At 38.7% G+C, this 22,333-nt stretch overlaps 1 protein-coding gene across 2 annotated transcripts in view; it reads right to left on the bottom strand.

The window, feature by feature from the left end:
* CAP2 (cyclase associated actin cytoskeleton regulatory protein 2) overlaps positions 1-22,333 on the bottom strand; it is a 68,662-nt gene that overhangs the window by 15,125 nt on the left and 31,204 nt on the right. For both annotated transcript variants that reach the window (XM_005149889.3, XM_031049732.2), the window contains 4 exons: positions 21,806-21,883; positions 9,233-9,376; positions 8,914-8,999; positions 6,922-7,027 (listed from right to left, as the gene is read on the bottom strand). In XM_005149889.3, the coding sequence (XP_005149946.1) occupies positions 6,922-7,027; positions 8,914-8,999; positions 9,233-9,376; positions 21,806-21,883 (414 nt within the window). The remainder of the gene's footprint in view (positions 1-6,921; positions 7,028-8,913; positions 9,000-9,232; positions 9,377-21,805; positions 21,884-22,333) is intronic.

Genomic DNA, 22,333 nt, shown 5'->3' on the forward strand with positions numbered 1-22,333 from the left:
TTTAGCAATATAGTAAAAGTTTTAATAGATGTACCTCTTCCTTTTTATCTATTTTATATACTTACAATTTTCCTTTTCTGCTGGAACTAGGTTGCATTATGTTACAGGTCAGGTTGCATTTGACAGCTGTTGTCAAACAAGCCTCTCCTAGGTTCTCTCTTAATACCTCTGAATGGTGTTTGGTCACTGATGTTAAAAGGACACCATTGATACCCAGTAAAGACAAACATTGTCAGCCATTGTTGGGGTAAGGGAGTAAAACTGCTTTCTTTCAAAGGGACTTGGATATAATTGAGACAATCTCCACCAAAGAGGCAACGATTGCAGAGTTGCCAGGATGGCCAGTTTCTGAATTGACAGTGTACCAAAACCTGAGCATTGCCTATTGTCTGAGAAAGAAACAGCAGAGGTTAAAGGATGCAAATTTTTCAACAAAAAAGTATATGGAAATAGAGAAAGGAATGGAAGGGGACAGAAAAAGAGAGGAAAGGCTATGACTAAGAAAAATTGAGCACTGAAAATGTTTGCATCTTATCCAAGATAACGGCATTTAAATCAGTATATCTGTGCTGCCCTTACTTCTATCTGAATAAGGCCCCTGGGACTGCAGTTGTGGCTGTGGCTGGAATTTGGCACTACAGTTTTGACCTTTAGCTTTAGTGAGGTGGCTCAGACAGTGGCTGCTTGATAAGTGGGTCAAAGTAAACATAGCAGAGAAGAGATACTGGAAGGATAATAGGAGGCTTTTGCCTGCAGAAGTTGGTCTTTTGCAGCTTGTTCACCTCCCTATGTAGTGAGATGATGTATTTCTGGGAAATATTTTATAGTACAGGAGGGAGATAGGGCCATTTTTGTAAGAAAATCCCTGGAGGTGATTATTTAGAATGAGATGGCCAAAGTCTGTACTGACACTAGTGTAATTTACTCAATTAGGGTAATGTAGGAATTAGGATGGCCCTTCTTGGTGTGCAGCCTGTGGAGAATTTCAGTTTTTAAAGAGTGTTTTTAGAGTGCTATCTAATGAGTTAGAAATGTTTCTAAAAGATGTTTCAGGAAAAAAAAGACTGGAAGATACTGTATTGTCTTAAATGGGAACAGGGTATAAATAAATCTCAGCTGCTTCTGAGATCTAAAGATGCAGACTTCCACCTAAGAATTTATTTTGATTTTTAAAGGAGGGGGAGACATTTGTCACTTGAGTGAAATTCTGTATTGGAAACTAAACAGTGTAATGAAATTCACTGCTAGTTTGTAAATATTTCCTCTTTGTAAAAAATCCTGCTGGCAAAATTTGTCCTAAATGTTTATTATATACAAAGAATCTAACTGCAGATCTACCTGCAACTGACAGAAACATTCAGACAATTATCCTTGAGCAAAATTTGTTTCTTAACACTTATTTGATGTACAGAAATCTACAGCAATCTCCCATTATCACTGTTGGTTTTCTTGCTGCAAAGTTAACCTGCAGAAATAGGAGCAAAAGTTTCACTTCCTCCAACTTACTCATGCAGTCCTTGTAGCAAACAAACTTTTATTAGGCATTCTTGTGAACTTATATTACAGGTGTTCATTTCTTTGGACCACCAAAAAACAGTAGAGAGGGGAAAAAAGAGCCATACTTCAATAGAGTCCCTTCTGTAGGCAAAAAAAAACCAACCAAAAAACCCCAAAAGACAGGGCACTTGCTGTTTATCAGTAAGAATTGAAAAAAAGACATAGATTACTGTTACAGATGTAGATTTCATGTGAAGTCAGAAAGTTGTAGCAAGAAAAAATGACAGTTGCTGCATGGGTAAAATGCTACACTGGGCACATAAAACATTTCATTATAGTAACAGCTTTTGCATAGGACTCATTGACATCTGAGAATATTGTATCTGGTAGCAAATTAAAATCTGCAAATTTCCATTAGGTTGGTAATTGCTGCTGTTCCCATTTTCAGGATTGATAACTTGAGATTTAGTGAGCATAGTTAGTATAGTGAGCTGCCAATCACCACAGAATATGTGCGGCAGAAGGTGGCTCACATTTAAATTTAAAGTAATGAACTACAAAATTACACTTTAAGGAAATAGTGTAGATTCATCTGACTTCCACTGACAAGCATATATTTTCTGACATATGTACAATCAGTTAATGGAAATGAATACTTCAGATGATGGTGAAAATACAGAATGGAGCTTTTTACTCTCTGGGACAATCCTCCTCACAAACATACATACTTTAAATATGTAGTTTTCTTCTGTGAGCACTGTACCAACAAATACTATAACTGTATCAATCATGTCTTGAAATGCCTGTAATTTACATAAGGCCCAGTTTTGTACCACTACTTCATATGGGTAGCAAAACTTGCTCTGATACACAAAGGTCTCAAGGTCCTTAACTCCACTGATTTCTTGGCTTTCTCCTCACACAGTCCCACACATTTCAATGGCATGTTCTCGAGGGGTAAAATATTGTCCCATACCTTATTCACTTCAAAGTGAATAAGGAGAAAGCATTGTGTTAGATTCAAAGATCTGTAAGCATCTGCTTTTATCACAGATTTATTATGAAGCTGATAGAAGTAACCGTTATTGCCAGAGCCAACTGCTTAGCTATTATTTCAAGCTTTTGCATCTCTTTCAGTGTCTGTCTTGTAATTTATTAAGACATTTCTTTCACTTTCTTGTAAAGTGTTTGCCTGCGTGCTTACTGCCAGAGCCAGGAACACTTTACTGTATGCACTAGCGATCTGTTCCAAGGTTAGCTGCAGCTGCCCTGTGCAGCTTGATGGAAAGGTACAGGAGGGCTGTAAATGGCACAGCTTTGGGATACTGCCATAAAGCATGGCCAGAACTGTGTGTACCATTGTATACAGAACCTAGAGGTAAAGAGGCCAACTGCCCATTAAAAACTCCTGTCCCCTCCTTTTCGGAAACCAAGCATAGTTGTGTGCAGACAGATGCTCCTGGGGGTTTGTTGCAGTTCAAGCTATGAGAATACAGCTCTGAAAGAAGCAGTAGTTATTGTTCTCCCTGACTCTTTACTCTCTTTAGAAACAGCCAAATACATTACTTAATAGCTTTTTATATAAAGCTTCAAGCAATGCTTTGTTGACTTCTGCAGCTGTAAAGGGTAAACTATTGGTATAATGTACTTTTATATCTTTTATACAGGCCAAAACCTGACTTTCTTTCTCTCTTTCCAGTAAAATAGCATTTCTGCATCAACCTTTCCCTTTCATAAAAGTGCCACTTTCTTAATGCTTTGCCAAATGCTTGCTTTTTCCTTTTATGCATGTAAGTAGAAGCTGCTGTGTGCAATGATTAACAACTGTGTCTGGAATATCTCTACAGCTTTTACATCTATTTATGTTTAGGCCCTGATTCTGCAGACCTTTATGCTTCACTTCACACAGCATGAATCTGTGACTTTCATTCTCTCTTTAAAATGTATAGTAAAAATGAAATTATCACTTGGGTAACTCTTGCTTTCTTACATATATTTGTTACCAAGCTTCATAGAAATATTTATACAACATTTAAACAATAAGCTATTTAAACAACCTGCTAATTTACTGGATTCTAATTTCCTTAAATTCACATAGAATTCTGAGGTAAAACATGAAATAAATCATGAAATGAAAAACCCATGTAATTTTACATGAAGTAAAACTTAAAAAATATACATCCATAAAAATGTGCCAGCAATTGAATTTAATATTTCTGACACACATTATATGAATGATAATTTAAATGAGCCATACTTCCAAGTCAACTTCCAGATCTAAGTGATATCTGAAGTGAGTGAAATCAATACTTCAGATGCTGTAATGGGCTTATCACTCATGATGGAATGAGCACTGCTGGTAGGAAGCTATGCTTAATATAAACAACTCACACCCAGATTTGCATTCAGCAATTTTTTGCAAAACTGAAGAGAGGGAAATAGAAAGATCTGATGGGTAAATAGAAAGATGAATGGGAAATAATAGGAAATAAAAATGGGTATAAGATAAAATGAGAATTATGTAACACTATATAATAATAATGGGGAAAAATGGGGAATAGAAAGATGAGTATAAGACCAGTCAAATACAATTTGCAACAGCTACACTTCTGAGTAAGACTTACCAGTACCCACCAGCACTGAGAGTTCCTCCAGTTTAATCAAATGGCTATAGAATCATAGAATCATAGAACAGTTAGGGTTGGAAAGGACCTTAAGATCATCTAGTTCCAACCCCCCTGCCATGGGCAGGGACACCTCACAATATATAACAAATATATAACAATATATAACAAATCTTTATCTTACAACACTATTTCCATACATGTAAAGTTCCATTAAGGGTGAAGAGGATTCCTTCTCTGTATTACCAAAACTAAATCTGTCCCAGATTCTCAGGCTAATTCGGCTAACAGGGCACTACAACTTCTTTTCCTTATCTAATAATTTAAAAATCATTAAGTCTTCTCACATTGATGATTATAATAGAGTAGGATGTAGCAAGTGTGCAATTTTGTACTAAATTAAGGAAGAAAATCACGTTTAATATTTTAATCTTTTACTACAGAAACCTACAAAGAAGCAGATAATTACAGTCTTCTAATTTATCATGTTTAAGCATTTTTGCATTACTTCGAACTAAGTAGTACAGACAGATTATCATCTCTCCTGTGTTCGAACTTGCACTTGAATACTTGAGTACTATAAGGCCTTGTACAATATGTAATTGTACAAGATGTGAAGAGAAGTTGCATAATCTGTTGCTGAGTACAAGTAACATACATTTTCTTACATGGTTATCTCCCCAACATACATTCTCTTACATGGTTATCAGCTCCATACATGGGGAGATACAGTAACTTTTCCAGGTGCCACAGAATGACAGAACAGTTTCAGTTTGAAGGAACCTTTAAAAATCACCAGTTCAATCCCCCTGCCATGGACAGGGCCACCTTTCACGAGACCAGGTTGTTCAAAGACCCATCCAGACAGGCTTTGACCATTCCCAGGGATGGGGCAGCCACAGCTTCTTTGGGCAACCTGTGCCACTGCCTTACCATCCTCATAAAAAAAATTCCTTCCTTGTATTCAATCTGCATCTACCCTCTTTCAGTTTAAAACTGTTGCTCCTTGTCCTGTCACTACAGGACCTGGTAAAGTCTTTCTCCATCTTTCTTATAAGCTCCCTTTATATACTGAAAGGCTGCAATAAGGCTTTCCTGTCCTTCTCCAGGCTGAACAAGCCCAAGTCTCTCAACCTTTCTTCATAGGAGAGGTCTTCCATCCCTTATTCTGTGTTAAAATACATTCCATCCAAAAGCTCTACTTCACTTCCCTATGTTCCTGAGTTCCTACAATAGGTTGATCTGGAAATTAGATTATCTGATGGTCTATACCAGTCCCCTGAATAGTCATTCAATTAAAAAAAAATAAAAAATTGCCTATATATACTCCTTCCTCCTCCTGGCTTTGCTTTTGCAAGCTGAGCATGTGATAACCTTTGAGCTGCTGAGAAAAATTCACAAGCAAAAAGAGGCTTATAAAAGGTGGAAGCAAGGACAGGTGGCCTGGGATGAATACAGGGATGTTGTCCGGGTAGTTAGGGACCAAGTTAGGAAAGCTAAGGCCCAATTGGAGCTAAACTTGGCAAGGGATGTTAAAGATAACAGGAAGGGATTTTATAGGTATGTAGTGGCTAAAAAACAGACTAAGGACAATGTAGGCCCCCTCCGGAAACTTTCGGGAGAACTGACTACACAGGACTTGGAGAAGGCTGAGGTTCTGAATGGCTTCTTTGCCTCGGTCTTCACTGGCAAAGGCTCTGACCGCAGCACCCGAGTCTTGGAGGGCGGATGCAGGGACTGTGAAAACCTAGACCTTGGGCCCACTGTACAAGAGGATCTGGTTCGAGACCATCTTAAGAACCTGAATGTACACAAGTCCATGGGACCTGATGAAATCCATCCGCGGGTCCTGAAGGAGCTGGCAAATGAAGTTCCAAAGCCACTGGCCATCATAACTGAAAAATCATGGCAGTCGGGTGAAGTTCCCAATGACTGGAAAAAGGGAAACATAACCCCCATTTTCAAGAAGGGGAAAATGGATGACCCGGGGAATTACAGACCAGTCAGTCTCACCTCTGTGCCTGGCAAAATCTGGGAGCAGATTATTTTGGAAGGCATGCTAGGGCACATGAAAAACAAGGTGCTTGGTGACAGCCAGCATGGCTTTACTGGGGGAAAATCCTGCCTGACCAATTTGGTGGCCTTCTATGACGGGGCTACATCTCTTAGAGAACAGTATTCATGGCCATCATCTTTCTATGCATCTCACATGTAACACACATAAGCTGTTTATATAGAGATGTTTGTGGAATAGAGAGCATAATAAGGCATACAGTTATATTTACTTTATATGTATTTCAGAAATTGTTTCTGTATGCATAAGTTTTATACAGATAGCTAGCTATGAAGTAAGAAATTGGTATGTATCCCTTGTGCTACTTTTTCCTGTTACTGTCTCTCTTTTCTTTGGATTCTTTCCACCCTTCTTCTTATTTCCCTGTCATGTTCCCCCAGTTTTCCTTTAGTCTGGCATATCCTTCAAATTTCTGGGGTTTGTTTTTGTTTCTACCTTATACTGGAGCAGGCCTGGAGAATTGTCTGCCTCTCCTCACCATCTGCAGCTGGAAGTTATGGCTATAATTGTCCCAAATCATTCTTTCCTCTTCTGCCAAACCTATACCTTAATGGCCTGACACATCTCCAGGTCTTTCAAAATTTTACTGTCTTGACTGGGAAGTCCATGGACCATAACTTTTGCCCTGGCCTCTATATTTATTTTTCCTGAGCTAATGACCTGCAGTTAAAGTCAACTTGGTTACTGGCATTTTATGGTCATCATGAAGAAGGAAAGAGTACTTACAGTTTTACTCCAGGTGAGACCTGTGGTATGATGCTCTTTGATATAAGCTTGAAGCTCAGACCAGATGTTCAGATATGACTTCACCCAATCAACGTGACGTGTGTCACTGTAAAAAGAGGCAATACTTATATGTGTGAATGTACTTAAAACCTGAAAGCATTGCTATTCTTGCTTAAAGCACGTAAAACCCAATGTCTGCCTTAAAGCCATGGACAAATCGGTTAGCAGAGAGCCAGCCAGCCAGCCCAGTGCTGAAAATACTGAAGCCTACTACACTAGAAAGCTTTTAGATCCTTCCATAGACAAACAAAGGCCAAGGATGCCTCTAGCACAGAGTGACTCATGAAGGTGCGTCATCATTCCAATCAGGCTCCAAGTCAACTGAAGAAGCACTAAAGGTATATGGAGCTGTGCAGCAGCCTCTCAGACTCAGTTTCAGGGAGCTGAATTTTAGAAAATTAAACATCCATGGATTCTGTAAAGCATTTTAGTTTCCAAGTTCAAATGTAGCCAGGGTAATGCTGGATCATGTTATAGTCATCAGACTAAAATATTTATACATAAAGAATTTTTCAAGTACAAGTCACAGTTGGCTCTGGAAACATTATCTGGAAGGCTTAGTCTTCTGATGGGACAGTAAGTGAGAACAAGAAATATGGAGAGAGAGAGAAACTGCTTGTAAGATTAAGTCTTTGGTTATGAAAAATTATTACTGAGTAGTGATGGCTATGGACTGGATGTTTACAAGGATTTGGGTGTCTACCTCGTATTTATTTCCTTTGGAGTTTGATTCTTAATACTGCTGAGGATCTGAGTCAACGTGTTTAATCCAAAGCCTACTGAAGTCAAGGGAAAGCCTTCCACTACTTTGGAAGACATTGTGAAAAACAGGAAATGAATTCCTTATTAGGGGAAGAACTAAATACCTAAATAATGTACCCTGTTTACAGTGTTAGGTAAGACATTTTCTTCTTCAGAAGTACCAATCTGTATTCTAAATATCTTCAGTAACCCCAGTGGGTACTACTTTCAGTAGGTAAACTAAGGCTTCAGGAATAATACATAATATATAAAAATATAAAATACTGTATATAGTACATAATATATAGAATCATAGAATCATAGAATAGTTAGGGTTGGAAAGGACCTTAAGATCATCTAGTTCCAACCCCCCTGCCATGGGCAGGGACACCTCACACTAAACCATATCACCCAAGGCTTCATCCAACCTGGCCTTGAACACTGCCAGGGATGGATATTTAAACCTAGACAATAAATAGAAATCTATACAACCGGGTTTTATATAGATATAGTTTTCCTCACTAAAGAGGAAAAACTCAATAGCAAATACTGTTCTTCACTGGGATAGAAAAACCAAGAGCCAAAATGTGGCTTCCAAAAGTACCAAATCAACATGATTTATATATGACTTTTCTAAGAGGGCATAGAAAGGACCTGTATTTTTTTCTTTTTTGCTGCCAGCTCACAAATCTCATTCACAGAACTTTTTAATGAATTCCTTGTGCTCTTAAAAACAATCCAGTCATACAGAAAAAAAAAATCAAACTGGTAGCTATGAAATTAGATGCTCAGTTGTATATATCTACCACCTAAATGCATACTTTCAAGCAAAGAGCAAGAACAGCCACAGTATGAGTGCACAAATGAGACAAGGATGCACGGCAGCTAGTTGGCCACACACTGATATGTAAATATACATTTGCATATAAGCTTATGATGCTGTAATGCCAGAAAATTAAATATAATTCTGTCATTTGCAGAGACTGAAAACCAGCACTGCTGGTGCTGCTGCCATTCTCACTGCAACATGCTGTGGGTAAAAGATGGGGAGGAGAAAATATATTACTGCAAGCAGATTTTATCAAATGCTTTTTAGTTTACAAAAGGCTTTCTGTGATGGCACTGTGAACCCTGTCTGTATGGTTAATGCTCTGTTCTCTGGCTACTAGATACTGGGGCTTGGCAACATACCTGTGCTTGTAGTCCTTTAATACCCTGTTAGTATAAAAGGTAGCAGCATCATTCATCTCCTTGACATAAGGGCCTGGTTTAGGAGACTAGGACCATCAAACCATGGTAGCAGGAAATAACAGAAGGAGAAAGGAAGTAAAACATTAGTCAGATACTTTCCCTGATGTACTAGGTATATTACAGAACACCTTCTTGGGTGTAGTAGACTGAAGAACTATGCAGATGAGACTGCAGAGTTCTGCAAGATTTGAAACTATTCTGGGCCACACCATCCAGAAGCACATTTACAACCCTTCCAACCATCCTGTGTGTCACTCACCACTGCTATCCACCCAAGGGCAGGTATGCTTTCACTGACAGCTGAGAGGTGGTTGAACATTTTACTCCCTCTGTTCCTTTCTCTGAAGTTCTGGATTTCCTGAATCTTCTCTGATATTGGCTTGAGAAGCATTGCCACCTCGTTCTGGGGAAAAAAAGAAAAGATGACACTGCTGTTACAATGGGTGGTCCAAAACTACCCTGTGGTTTAACATTGTCCTCCTGCCCATTGATTTAACAGCTTGAAAGAAAGGTCAGCATATTCTCTACATTACAGTAACAATTTATTATCTTCCTTTGGTTGCAGTGGCAAAATGCACAAACATTAACTATTAATAATGTGCTACAGCAAAAATTTTTTCTCAGCCCTGGCAGCATTTTTACATGCTGCCCAGGTTAAGACCCATGGAGACCCCATAGCTCAGAGTTAGCAGAATACTTGTATTTTTCATCTGATATCCCTAGAACTTTTGGGGAGGCTTTATACTGGCTTGAATTTTTAAGTTATTAACCAAGTTGTTCTTTCTATAGGATACACAAACTACTTGGTGGGTTAAGTAAGTGGCCTCTTATCATCTGGCAACAAGACTGAGAAAGTAATACACTGAAGGCAATACCAATTTCAGCTTTCCCTATTGGTAAGTTTTAATGTTTTGATTTCCTTTGGCTGCAGGTAATGTGGAAGGATTTCATGGGAAACATACTGTCTATGTACTATGGCTTGGGGAAATTCTCCTGCATCAAACAGAAATGAATGGTATCCAGGGGAATGACTGTTAAGCGGAAGGAATAGTGTCTGGAGTGAAGAAAAAAGCAGAATGAATGTAGAATCTATGCAGCCTCTTTTCTGTGCAAAGTGAATGTTAATCACACTGGAAAAAACAATTTAGAGCACTAACTTACAGGGAAGAATTCTTCCACCACTCAGAAACAGCACACTGAGGGGCAAGGAGTCATTAGTTTACAAGCAAAACAACCGCTGTACCCTGCAACTCTACAGAATGTTTCTATAAAATCAGTCCAATTCCTTGCTGCAAAAGGATGCCTGCAGAACCTATACAATGTCCCACCAAAGAGATTTTCCCTGGCACTTCACTCAAAAATCACTTAGGATATAGCTGAACAGAATGTTTTTTCTCACCTTTTCTCAGGACTACTTTTTTCATGGAACTAAGTGCTTGTTGGAGACAACTAATCCTCATATTCTTGAGCACTAATGCTGTCATGACACATAGCAGATGATGTGCACAGATGTCTTGCTTCATCTCTGTCATGTGTAAGATATTTCTTTCCATCCTTCCACAAGACCTCAGCTTTCAGAATTTTATGTTACCTTAAAATAAGCATGTCTGCTATGGCTCAACATAGGTCAGAAGACTCCAAACAAGATGACAAAAAGAGGATCTGCATTTTAAAAAGAATTTTAATCCAACTATGGAGCCTGAATATTTTAGTGATTATGTAATTTTGAGAAAGGCCTATGCATCTGTAACGCATAGGGATACTTGGTCTTTTCCTACAACAAAGTGAATTGGAAGAAAACAAATATTTACAGTCTTACTGGGAGACTTAAAGAGGTTTTGTTGATGGCTTAATGACCAGCGCAAGTCATTAAGTCTGAAAAAGCCCTGAAAACTCCATGATTTGTAGTTCTCAAAAGCTGATTTTGTTGCCATAACACGATAAAGTCTGCAAGAATTCTTCTTTCTAATTTTTGCTTGTTTACAGCACGCTGCAGCTGGTCTGTTCTTTCTTATTTTGCAGGGAAATCTTTCAAGTATGACAGTAGTTAACAAAACTGAAATTTAAGAAAGTGCTTGTTCTTCTTTGATATTATGCCAGTTTTTCCTCCCATAAAGTCTAAGGGATATTTACAGTCCTTAGCTTACTGTGAATCTTCATGGCCCAGTTCCAGCCAAAGAGAATATCAGGGCAAAAAATACAGCTTGACAGATGCCTGGTATATCTAGACAGCACTGTGAGGCAGCACGTACCTATGAATAGGGCACAGAAGTGGGAGTCCATAAATGGGGGTTCTCTTTGCATATCTCCCACCAAATTATCATCGGGTTTCAGGAAAGCTGTTACCTTTCTTTGTTTAAACTTCCCCATACAAGGAACTGTTTTATTCTGTAGAACACTTTGATATCAACTGATAAGAAGGCAAAATTAGGGCCAAACATTACCCTGAATGGTACCATAAGATCCACACCTCCTCCTCCTCCTCCTAGAAAAACTCCTAACCACTTTTGTGGGGGTTTTCTATCAGTGGTACAGACAGAATTTCTATCCCTCATAACACAGCACTTAACCTGTTCAGTCAATCAACTGTTTATAAAAATGTAGTGGATTTATGTAATTTCACAGAAAATGTGTCCCATGGAACTTTAAAGGTGGTACATATATTGCTAAGGAAAGTGGCTTAAAGCAATCATTCATTTGCCACTGCAGTGACACCAGAAAGAGCCACAAAGAGCTTGCGGCTTTGCTGAGCTCTGTCTCATGTGAGATGGGCAGATCAGTCCAGCCTGCCTTCAGCTAGTTCTGCAATGGCTGCTGCTTGCCTGGCTGCATAAAATGTGCATGAGTTTTTGTGCAAGCTTCTCATGATCCAAGTTTGTGTGGTAGGGCTGGATACCGAAAAATACCAGGCTGCAAGGAATATCTTCATTGAGTCCTGTCTCTCTGCAATCAGTTCTAAATTTCTAGTTAGTGATTAAACTGCAGATGAATGATAGTGTATACGGCATATGGGTGTAGAAAGGTTCATTAATTCTGGCAGTAATCAGTCAGTCAGTCTTATTTGTCTGTACAATGCAGAACCAGTTATGCTGAGAGTTCTACAAGAATAATCTCTTTATTGCAATGAATATTAAAATAGCTGATTGTTAATAACACTATTGTCTATACTGTATCTCTAAGACAAAATGAATTCAAAGAGATGAATCAGAGCTGTTGGAAAAATCTTCAGAATGCCTTTGGCATGCGCTAGATAAAATTTCTTGTCATTTAATACAGAGCACAGTTGTTTAACAAAAATTTAAGAGTATTTGTATAAACACCACTCCTATTATAATATCAGTTTTGCTGAAATGTTTAAAAACGCAATAGTGGAACAATTTAGAAATATCGAAAGTAACTCCCAGTATGCCTTTGTCCTTTTCTATGAACTATTAAAACCAGATGGTCTTTTAAGACATTAATACCTGAACAACCAGCCAGCCTTGATCCAAAGCTTACAATTCTTACTAGAAAAGCAAGAGTAGTAAGACTACAGCAATGATTAGTGAAAACGCTCCAAGAAAGTTACAGCAAGCAACAAGAACTGCCTTAGGCTTTGGCTTCAGAGACTTGACAGTCTCAGCCCAGTCTCATAAAATGGCCTGGCATACCAGTATTCCAACAGACTGCACCAAACAGACTTTCTTCTTCTTCTAATTTTTGTAATATTCACATAGGAAGTTCCCCAAATGACAGGTTTAACAGGACTGGGGCACACAGGTTTAATTCAGGAGAATGGCCAAACTTCTGGCGGTTATAATTCTTGTGATTTGCCTGTGAAATCACTAAACTGAGTGGTTTGCTTAAACTCTGGCTGCTTGAGCCAATGATTACTTGAAAACCTCAGCTTTAATTTGAGAGAATGGGTATTTTCTCAGAATCATTGTTGTTCAGAAACCTGCCAGCATGAATCACAAAGGCACAAAAGCCAGCAGGTAAATAAAAATACAGATTTTAAAGCTCTTATGTATTTTTAAGCTAATTTTACATGGGCTTGAGGGTAAGGTTGTTTACTGAAGAATTTTTATGTTGATAGGTGGCAACACACTTCAGACCTCACTATTATACTGTTTAAATCAACCTGACCGATTATGAAAAAAACATGGCAAAGGAACAAATACCCTTTTAAGTTATGCTAACTGAGGGGGTGGCAATCTTTGGCATAGGAGCAGTAAAAGAAAGCTGAGTGCATTTGGCATCAGCAGCCCCTTCATTTTCCTCAGCTGCAACCAGAACAGCATGACTACAACCTTTATTCCAGGGTCTATGCTTCTGTTCTTTTCTTCTGTGAGTTCAAAATCTCCATCATACTTACGATGTATTTTTCACAAGGAAGTTTGAAACATGGAGTTGATCTGAATCAGCTGTCTTTGTGTATGTTGGCAAGTAGTGCAGCCTAATAAGAATGGTTCTGTACAGCAAACCAGTTGGTGCTGAGGACTGACATTCACACTATATGTGTTTGCTGGGGATTATTTTGGATTAGCTGTAAACTGCAGTTTAGGTGCTGTCTGGGAGTGTATTTTCCATTTCACTTCATCAGAAAGATACCCATTTTGTATACCCTAAGACTTCTCTAAATGTGAATCACAGCATAGTAAATGGGGTTGATTTAAATGAAGAATATAGTCCCACTGTGAATTAAAACAGTAATGCAGACACAGCCATTATCTCTGCAAATGCTTAGTACAGTCCAATCCCACATTTCACCCTTTCACGGGATGAAAGATGCTATGGATAGCATCCACCACACTCAGTTCTAACAATGTAAAAGGTGAGCATCTGCTCTCAGATGAATCTTGATTCTCTCATTGTAAATGAAGAAAGAGATGCCCCTGAGGAATTCTTTCTATCTATTAATAGATGTTAGAAGACTAGATAATAGAAGACATTAATAGATGTGAAGAATGTACTCCAGAGGTTCTGTCATTTACTGTAAAGAGAGCCTAGAAAGACACCTTACACAACTTGCCTGCCTTGATAGTTAAAGCTGATAAGCAGAATCCCATCCTGTGTCTATAAGAATAAGATACAGGTAGCTTCAGTGACCACCAGTAAGATCCATTTCAGCTTTGAGTGGCTATGATTATAGAAATAAAATAGTTTTAGATTAACTATAATTTCCCATATTTTGTATTTCATAATAGGCAATCTGTAAAGAAGACATTAAATTTAAGTTATTTCTTTTTTGTATATATGTGGTTTAAGAAAGGCTTGTCTTTTTTGTTGTAGCTGTGTCAGCAGTATGAATGGAATCAGCATTCAGATTAGGCCATGGAATAACCTTCCTTTAAGTACAGAGAAAATACATGTTTTTTCCAGAGGTGAACCTAAGCTAGTTGGTAACTTTGAGCTCCCAAGTGCTGCATCCAGAGTCCTCAAATGCTTACTTTTTTTTGGCCTTTTCATTATTACTTCCTAAGTGCAATACTATCAGCTTCTGTTGGCAGCTGCCAAACTGTTCTTTTAGCACTGCCTATCTCCATCTCTCCTTGCAGAAAGTTTTCCATATTTGCTAGCACAGTTTTGCTCTTAAACTTGCAGTATAACCAACTGCACCTTAATCCAGTGCTTTTGCAAGCATTTTCTGATGGGAAGTAGAGACCATCAGTGAGATCTTTCTCTAAGATCATTACACTCATGTACCTCTAGTATTCCGATATTTTCAGTCTTCAAAAGTCTCCTCCTACCTAACTACACATACACATTAATTTATTCTGGTCTCATTTTCTTAGACTGCAGCTTTTCAACATAATGATGTAACAAATGTTTGATTTGTTTGTCAATAGTACAGGTCTGCCACTTCAACTCACTGCTGTGCAACAGTAGGACTATGACCTAGAGAAACGGATCTGCAGAAATGTCTGGTCAGCTTTATAGCACAGAAGCTCAGACACATTTGTGCACTTCCAAAGTGACCTAATTGGTATCTGGCTTTTATGCCTCTTAGATAGCACATAAACTCTCAATCTAACAGCCAGTATTATCTGTAGCAATTCTGTGCTTTGTGGAAAAAAATCAGGGAAAACCAAACCACACCCCACAACACAGATTACTAGTTTATTCATTTGTGGGTTTATTTTGGAATGCAAACTCATAGGGAGGGCAAATTGAGAGAAAAGTGAAAGACAAATAGCTTTTAAGCAGTAGAGAAATCCAGGGCCTGATGTGAACTGCATGCATCAGTCTACAGCAATGCAGAATCACATGAAATTACTTCAGCCAGGAATCTAGCTGGTTTTAAATTGGACTTGAACACTCTATGTATTGTTTTCCAGTCCAGTACAGCTCTCCATGGGCAGTATATTTAGCAGAAGAAGGGTCCTTCTGCTTTAGGCACACAGGCAACATCCCACATCTAATCAGGAGCAATTACACTAATGAACTGTTACCAATCTTTTGGTTTACTACTCTTCAATCTCTGTTGTGTGACCATAGTCCATGTCAGTGGGTCCGGGGCATTCCAGGTAGCAAAGCTCTGTCAGAAGATGGTGTTGTGCCACAATTGTTTTGTTCACAACATCTGAGATCTGACAAATCTTTGTTAAGGACAAGCAGATTTCACATGGGGTATGTCCCAGGACAGGGATGTTAGAAGGTGCAGGCTTCCAGCTTTGGACATTCATGTGGCTCACCTGAGATCTCCCCAGAGACAAATTGTCTCTGCTAACATTCAGAATTAAAAATCATTGGTTGTGGTTTGATTTAGACCAAAGAAAAATTAGAAAAATTGAAATAACCTGTGAACCAAAAAGCTCTGCTTTTCAGTCAGCTGTGTCCTCAGTGCTTTCCCTTTTAGAAGATGATGTGCAGTCCAGAAATCCTGTTGAACAATTGTGTAGCACAGAGGAAGGAGTGCACTGTTTTGGATTTGTGTTCAGCAGAAACAATGAATATGAAAATGGGAAAGGGAATGTCCCATCAGCATAACTCAGTGGGATCTGACCTCGTGCAGTTTGAATATGAACGCTGCCTCAGGGACTGAAAACTAGCCTTGTGGTTTTAGGACACTATTTTAGGACACAGCAAAATTCCAGTAAGAGTCCATAGGATGCCCAGATGAGAAGCTATACAAAATACAGAATACTGTCTTCAGTAATGTCTTCCTTATGGGATGATGCTGTTCTTAGTACAAGTATAGATGTACTGAAGTAAACAAGTGCAATGAGCCTTTGCTTACTGGAATCTGCTCTTGCACAGCATATAAACTGCTGGAGAGTCTGTGCCTGGTGGTGTTGATGTGAGCCAGTCTAGAGGTGTGCAATAGTGTGCATTTCTGGTTCTATTTCTCTTCCATAGGGGCTGGGAGATGTAGTTTTCTGTGTTCCCTGGATCCTTAGATGTCTCTGGGCCTTCTTACAGCTGAATGCACTGGCCCAGGGGCAGAACTGAATCTCAAATGCATCTATTTTTATACTGCAGAGGCTATTGAGCTGGGGGTTTTCGAAAACACAAGTGAGGAAAGTGAAGTGGTACAAGGATACCTACAGAGGTTTATAGGAAAGACACTGAGGTGCTGTAGCATATCCGAAGAAGGGCAACAAAGCTTTTGAAGGATTTAGAGCACAAGTCTTATGAGGAGCAGCTGAGGAAACTGGGGTTGTTTAGTCTGGAGAAGAGGAGGCTCATGCAGGACCTTATCACTCTCTACAACTGCCTGAAAGGAGATTGCAGTGAGGTTGATGTCAGTCTCTTCTCCCAGGTAACAAGTGAAAGGACAGGGGGAAATGACAGGCCTCAAGTTGCACCAGGGAAGGTTTAGATTGGATATTAGGAAAAATTCCTTCACCAAAAGGGTTGTCAAACATTGGAACAGGCTGCCCAGGGAAGTGGTTGAGTCACCATCCCTGGAGATATTTGTAAGACATGGTTTAGTGGTGGACTTGGCAGTGTTAAGTTTATGGTTGGACTTGATGATCTTAAAGGTCTTTTTCAACCTAAATGATTCTATGATTCTGTGATCACAAAATATCATGAACTTCAGGCTGGTTAAATGCAGCTGAGTGCCTCTGAGACAAAACTGTGAGATAACAGGTGTCACTGGGCTGTCTGGACCTGAAACTGAGTAAGGGCTTGCAACAATACCCAAAAATGAGCCTGTGAACACTGTAAGGCAGCAGGCTAGCAACTGAAAAATGTCAGTTGGTCCATCGCTGTTTCTGTGACCACATGTCGTGCGCAGTTGTAGGCTTGCTGATAACAGAAATATGTTAACGGTTTGGCAAGATTTCAGAGAAAAGGAGGGGGAAGGGGCTCGCTTTGCAGCTCGGGACTCTCAGGCTCTGACCATGTCACTCTTGACACCTTCCATAAGACCTGAGGACCTTAAAAGGACTGGACCAAATTCTTCCCTAGGCTATTTCTAGATACAGAGGTGCAGGTTTGCAGCAGTCAACTGAGTAGAATGGCAACAAAAATTAGCTCAAACTCTTTTGCTTACGTAAGTAATAAATTAGCAATGTGAGGAGAATCCTGCTCTTCATATTTCTGGAAAACAGTAAGGGTGATCCCAGTAAATATGAGGAAAAGTAGTGGGAAATGGAATTACATGAGCAAGTCAAGGCAATTAGAACAAAAATGCTGCCAACATGCAGAATAAGAAGTGTCACGAGTCCTGTTACTGAAGTACTTTAATAATAGAAGGGAGAAAAAAAATGAACCATCTTACACTGAGAGAGCAGGGAACTGTAAATCTTAATCTTTGATTTCTATATAGGAATTCTGAGAATGAATCCTTTATTCAAAGAAATTACCACAACTGTTCTACAATACAATAGATTTTTTGCTTGGCTATAAAAAATTAAAAGCCTTAGGATTTGCTCTCATGGCTCAAAGTCTAACTTCAAATGCAGTTTCTTGGGTTTCAGTGGGTTTTTTTTTCCCCTTTTCTAGGAAAAAAAAGGAAAAGCTCTCCTTTACCTCTCACTTTCTTCCACTCCTTTCCTCCCACCTGTGTGTTGAATCTGGATGTTTAAGATAGGTATTTAGTTGGAATGTTTGTCTGCACAGTGTTAGTAATTAAATCCATAAACTCTGGCGGTCATGTGAACTCAGCATTATTTTTTAATAAGAAATTACATACTCATTTATAGTCTGAATTGCATCTGTCATTTAAATCTGTAGGACTTCTTAACCACGAGTGTGCTCATCTGGATATGTTTATATTGATTCACAGAAAAACTTATCTCATTAACTGGTTCCCATTATGGGAACAATGGATCACTCACGCCCTCAAGCAACTCTCAAAATTGTTTGAACTCTTAAAGTGAAACGAAACAATTCATAAAGTCAGTATGTAAGTTACCATTCACAAAGACTTCAGTGCAGTGACTCTGAGCAGTGATCTCGTACATTAGTATTCATGATCATAAATTAAACAGATAAACTTGCTCAAGGACACTAATAACTTTTAAAATTATTATTCAATAAAAAAATAATGTTTCAGTCAGAATTGTATGTGGCATAGAGTATGTGGAATAAAGTTTTGTGAAGGTTTGTGTTAAAATCCATGTTCTGAATTGCTCAAGCAGCTTGTAAATGTATGGTCTCAAAACACCTTTTAAACAACTTCTCACAGAATACAGCAATATCCTGATTTATTTCCCTCCTCCATCTTCTCTGTACTATCTATGTATAATAAACAATTTATAATAGACATTTTTGGCTTTAATGTTTGAAGTTTGGCGTCAGAAAATGATTTTTAGTAAGTGGATGAACTGAAGAATCCTATCCTGCTGAATGAGCCTGTATCCAGCAGTCATTAACTGGGACATACACAAACAGGAATATCAACCAGTGGTTTTGTCATGTGATCTCTTCCACTGCACATACAAATATAGAACATGACCATAAAAAGTAACAGAACATGCTCTCTGCAAAGTAATTTATTGCAGTTGATGCTGGATTGGCATGCCAGCTGGAATTACCTTCTCAGCTCCTACTATTTTCACATATACAGATAATACAAGGCTGTGCACTGCAACAGATTCTAAATGGAAAATATCAACATTATTAACAAGAAGCAAAGCTCTGCCAAAACAACTTCAGCAAGCTTAACTGTTTGAAAATGTTTGCTAGTGACTCATAGCAGGAGTTAAAGAGCTAAATGAATACTAGGGCTTCAACATTTTCATAGAGGGGAAAAAATACTGCTTTTGTACGAGATGCATTTCTCTCTTTGCTGAGCACAAAAAAAAAAATCTAAGGATTATTATACATGTAGGAGCTTTCACTTTGTTTGAATTCCTTATTCATTAGCTTGTAAGCTGCGAGAGCTGAGCTAATTTATTTTTCCAGGGCATTTTCCCCTCCCTCTTCTTTTTTTTAAAGGCACCATGTATGACATCCCAACATGACAGGAACTCAGTAAATCCCCTCAGTCTCCACACCGCTGTCTCTGAATGTCTACAAAGCTACTATGCCATAATCGCAACCCGCTGGCTCATTCACAGCTTTACATTATAAAGCAAACAGTCTAGACAGCTGAATGACAGAATTACTCTCCTTTCTCTTGCGTTTATAGATATGCTGTCATCTTCATTTGCTTTTCTCTACTCTGTGCATTCTGGTACACTAATGATTAGCTTTCCTGTTTGGATTCCACACTGACTCCATGGCTCTAGGCTATAAATACAACCAGAACCTAGATGACATCAAGTCAACAAGGTCCTGGGGGTGAGGGGAAGGACCCCTGCTTCTTTCCTTCTTCTGGGTTAGCTGATGATAACCAGCTTTTTCAAAATGGTTAACCAGTATAGCTTTACAGTAGGGCTTTTTTCCCCACTACTATGGAGATATAAAAAGCCCAGTGCCTGGAACTATCACTTTCTGAAGTGGAAAATACTGCTCAAGCTGCACGAAACAGGCAGTCTTCAATTATTTTTAAGTCTATCTATAGTAAAGCTGAATGTACCTGTGCAAAAAGAAAAAATATATGGAAAGAAGAGAACAGGAATGAATAACAACATATGTTTGCCTATAAAAAATGTGTACCCAGCAGTCCTTATTTTAACAAAACTTAAGTAACTGGACTGAGTTTGTCCTTAGTGAGAAAGAAACTTTACTCTTTAATATTCCTGGTATTTTAACTATGGAATAATGTGTACACATGTATCATGTGGCACTTCCTCAGTCCTAAAAGATAGTTAGAAGATAAAAGTATACTTTCTTGCCTTTAACAAGTTGCAGAAATCTATGCAAGCCTGATAACATGGAACTAAGATGTATGGATACACATGGACAAGGTTTTTATTATGTATTGCTTTTCTTAATGCTTCCATAACCGTCATTCTGGATTCCTGGAGAAATTCTTTCTACGTATTTTTGTTGGTTTTGTTGCATTTTTCTATGAAAGTTTCTGAACTTGCCAGTTCAAAAGATCTAAAAGCCTTGACTTGAGGTCAGAAAGTTGTAAGGGTGAAAGTGGGGAGAAGCCATTGCCACTCTCACTTGAAAAGCAGAGAAAATCATACTGATAGAACATCAGCAGAGGAGTTCAAGCTGAGTCATAGTTTCTACTCTTACCAGAGCTCACACAATAGCAATACTTCAGAACTTCACATTACATTGTGGGTCATTAGAAACTGTTCACTTGGGAATGTTTTACCTATGATCATGAAGAGTTTTGTGGGCCACTGGGTGCAACTGTATTTGCAGACAATATAAATGACTGCCTGAGGCCTGTACCAATGGGAATTTTGCCTGTTCTGCATGAGTCGTGACCCACTTTTACTCTCTGAGATCAGGGACAGCTGGAAAAACAACTGGTCCCTTCTTGCTTGCAGATCTATAAATCTAAAGACTTGCCTGGAATATCTGTGCTTTTTTTTTTTTTTTTCCTTGAGTATCTTTGGCATTCAAACATACTGATTAGAAAATCTTTTAATTTGTGTCTCTAAGAACAATAGTTACAGCAAAATTAATTTATACCAGTTGCTGAAAGTTCTGATTTGAAAATACAGTTTCATGCACTATGGAGTGGGGAGCTAGTGGAAAAAGACACAACTGAAGGCCATATAGCATCCCAGGGGGGCTAGTAGGAAGCTCTTCTATTCCATGGCATTTCCAGCTTCCAGAGAGACACTGCAAGTGAAGTCTTCATTCTCTGCACACTCCAGAAAGGAAGGTTCAAAGATGGTCCCACCGAAGGGCTACATAATTGCTATTTGCAGGAATGATAAGGTGCTACTGGTCAAAACCTTGTGCCCTCTAGAAACTATAAATGAGATTTCATAAAAGCTCCACAGCTTTCCTGAGTTTTCTAGGGGAGGATTTAAATAGTTGACACTAAAATAAGTATATAAATCAACTTGATATAAATTGTTTTTTTCTTTTTCTTGGCAATATGCTTTGCTTTCCTTCCAGAAGTGGCCTAATCTGGACCTCAGCTTGGAGAATACTGAGTCTATGGGCCAGTATTGATTTTCCTCTCACCACCTATCCCCTGACTTCAAAGTCTGTCATATAGCATCCCACAGAGGGCTAGCAAAAAAAACTGTTCTATTCCATGGCATTTCCAGCTTCCAGGGAAACACTGATCTCACTTACAGCTGTGAAACGGAAACCTCCTATGGTTTCTTCAATGATCTTATGTGTATCGGTACAGAAAAGTTTCTTAACTCTGCACCATGCCTTTCTCATTATTGCAGCACCATGCTAATAAAACTGAAAGCAAGCCTCTAAGTGCACCACATAAATAAAGTAACAAATAAAAGCAAATGCAGGGATTGATAACATATAGGAGCGCAGCCTTTTTAATACATTGCCTCTTGCAACTCTAGGTCACTTTTCTTACCTCTTGAGGCTCTTGACATTGGGATGCTAACACCAGGAAAGATCTCTGTGCTTGGAAAGCAGCACGTACCATCTCTGCCTGTAACAAAAGGAGGAATATAAATTAAAGCTTAGCCTGTAACCTCTAATACCTCTTCTTGGCAGCTCAAAGTCAAGTGTGACAGCTCCAATCTTTCTTGCTGCTTCTCACATAAATCACAGCAACACTGACTGGAAAATATGTACTACAGTACTGGCTTAGCTATAATTTTTTTTTTTTAATTTAAGGTTAAATTCCCCATCTCCTTCAGATAGGAAATCAAATTAGTTGGTACGCAGTCTTTTCATTATCATTGATAAGATCAGTCGCAGAACTTAATTTTAACACAATAGAAAATGTCTCAGCATTTTAATGGTGGGGTATATGCTCGTGCACATGAAAAAATGTATTACTATCAAGAACGGCAACTCGCAAACTATCTGTTGAACTGTAACTTGGGCTTTAGGGAAGTTTAAGAAGAGTTGAGCTTGACATATTTGCTGAGGGACA

This window comes from Melopsittacus undulatus, chromosome 1, assembly GCF_012275295.1.
Source record: "Melopsittacus undulatus isolate bMelUnd1 chromosome 1, bMelUnd1.mat.Z, whole genome shotgun sequence".
NCBI lineage: Eukaryota > Metazoa > Chordata > Aves > Psittaciformes > Psittaculidae > Melopsittacus > Melopsittacus undulatus.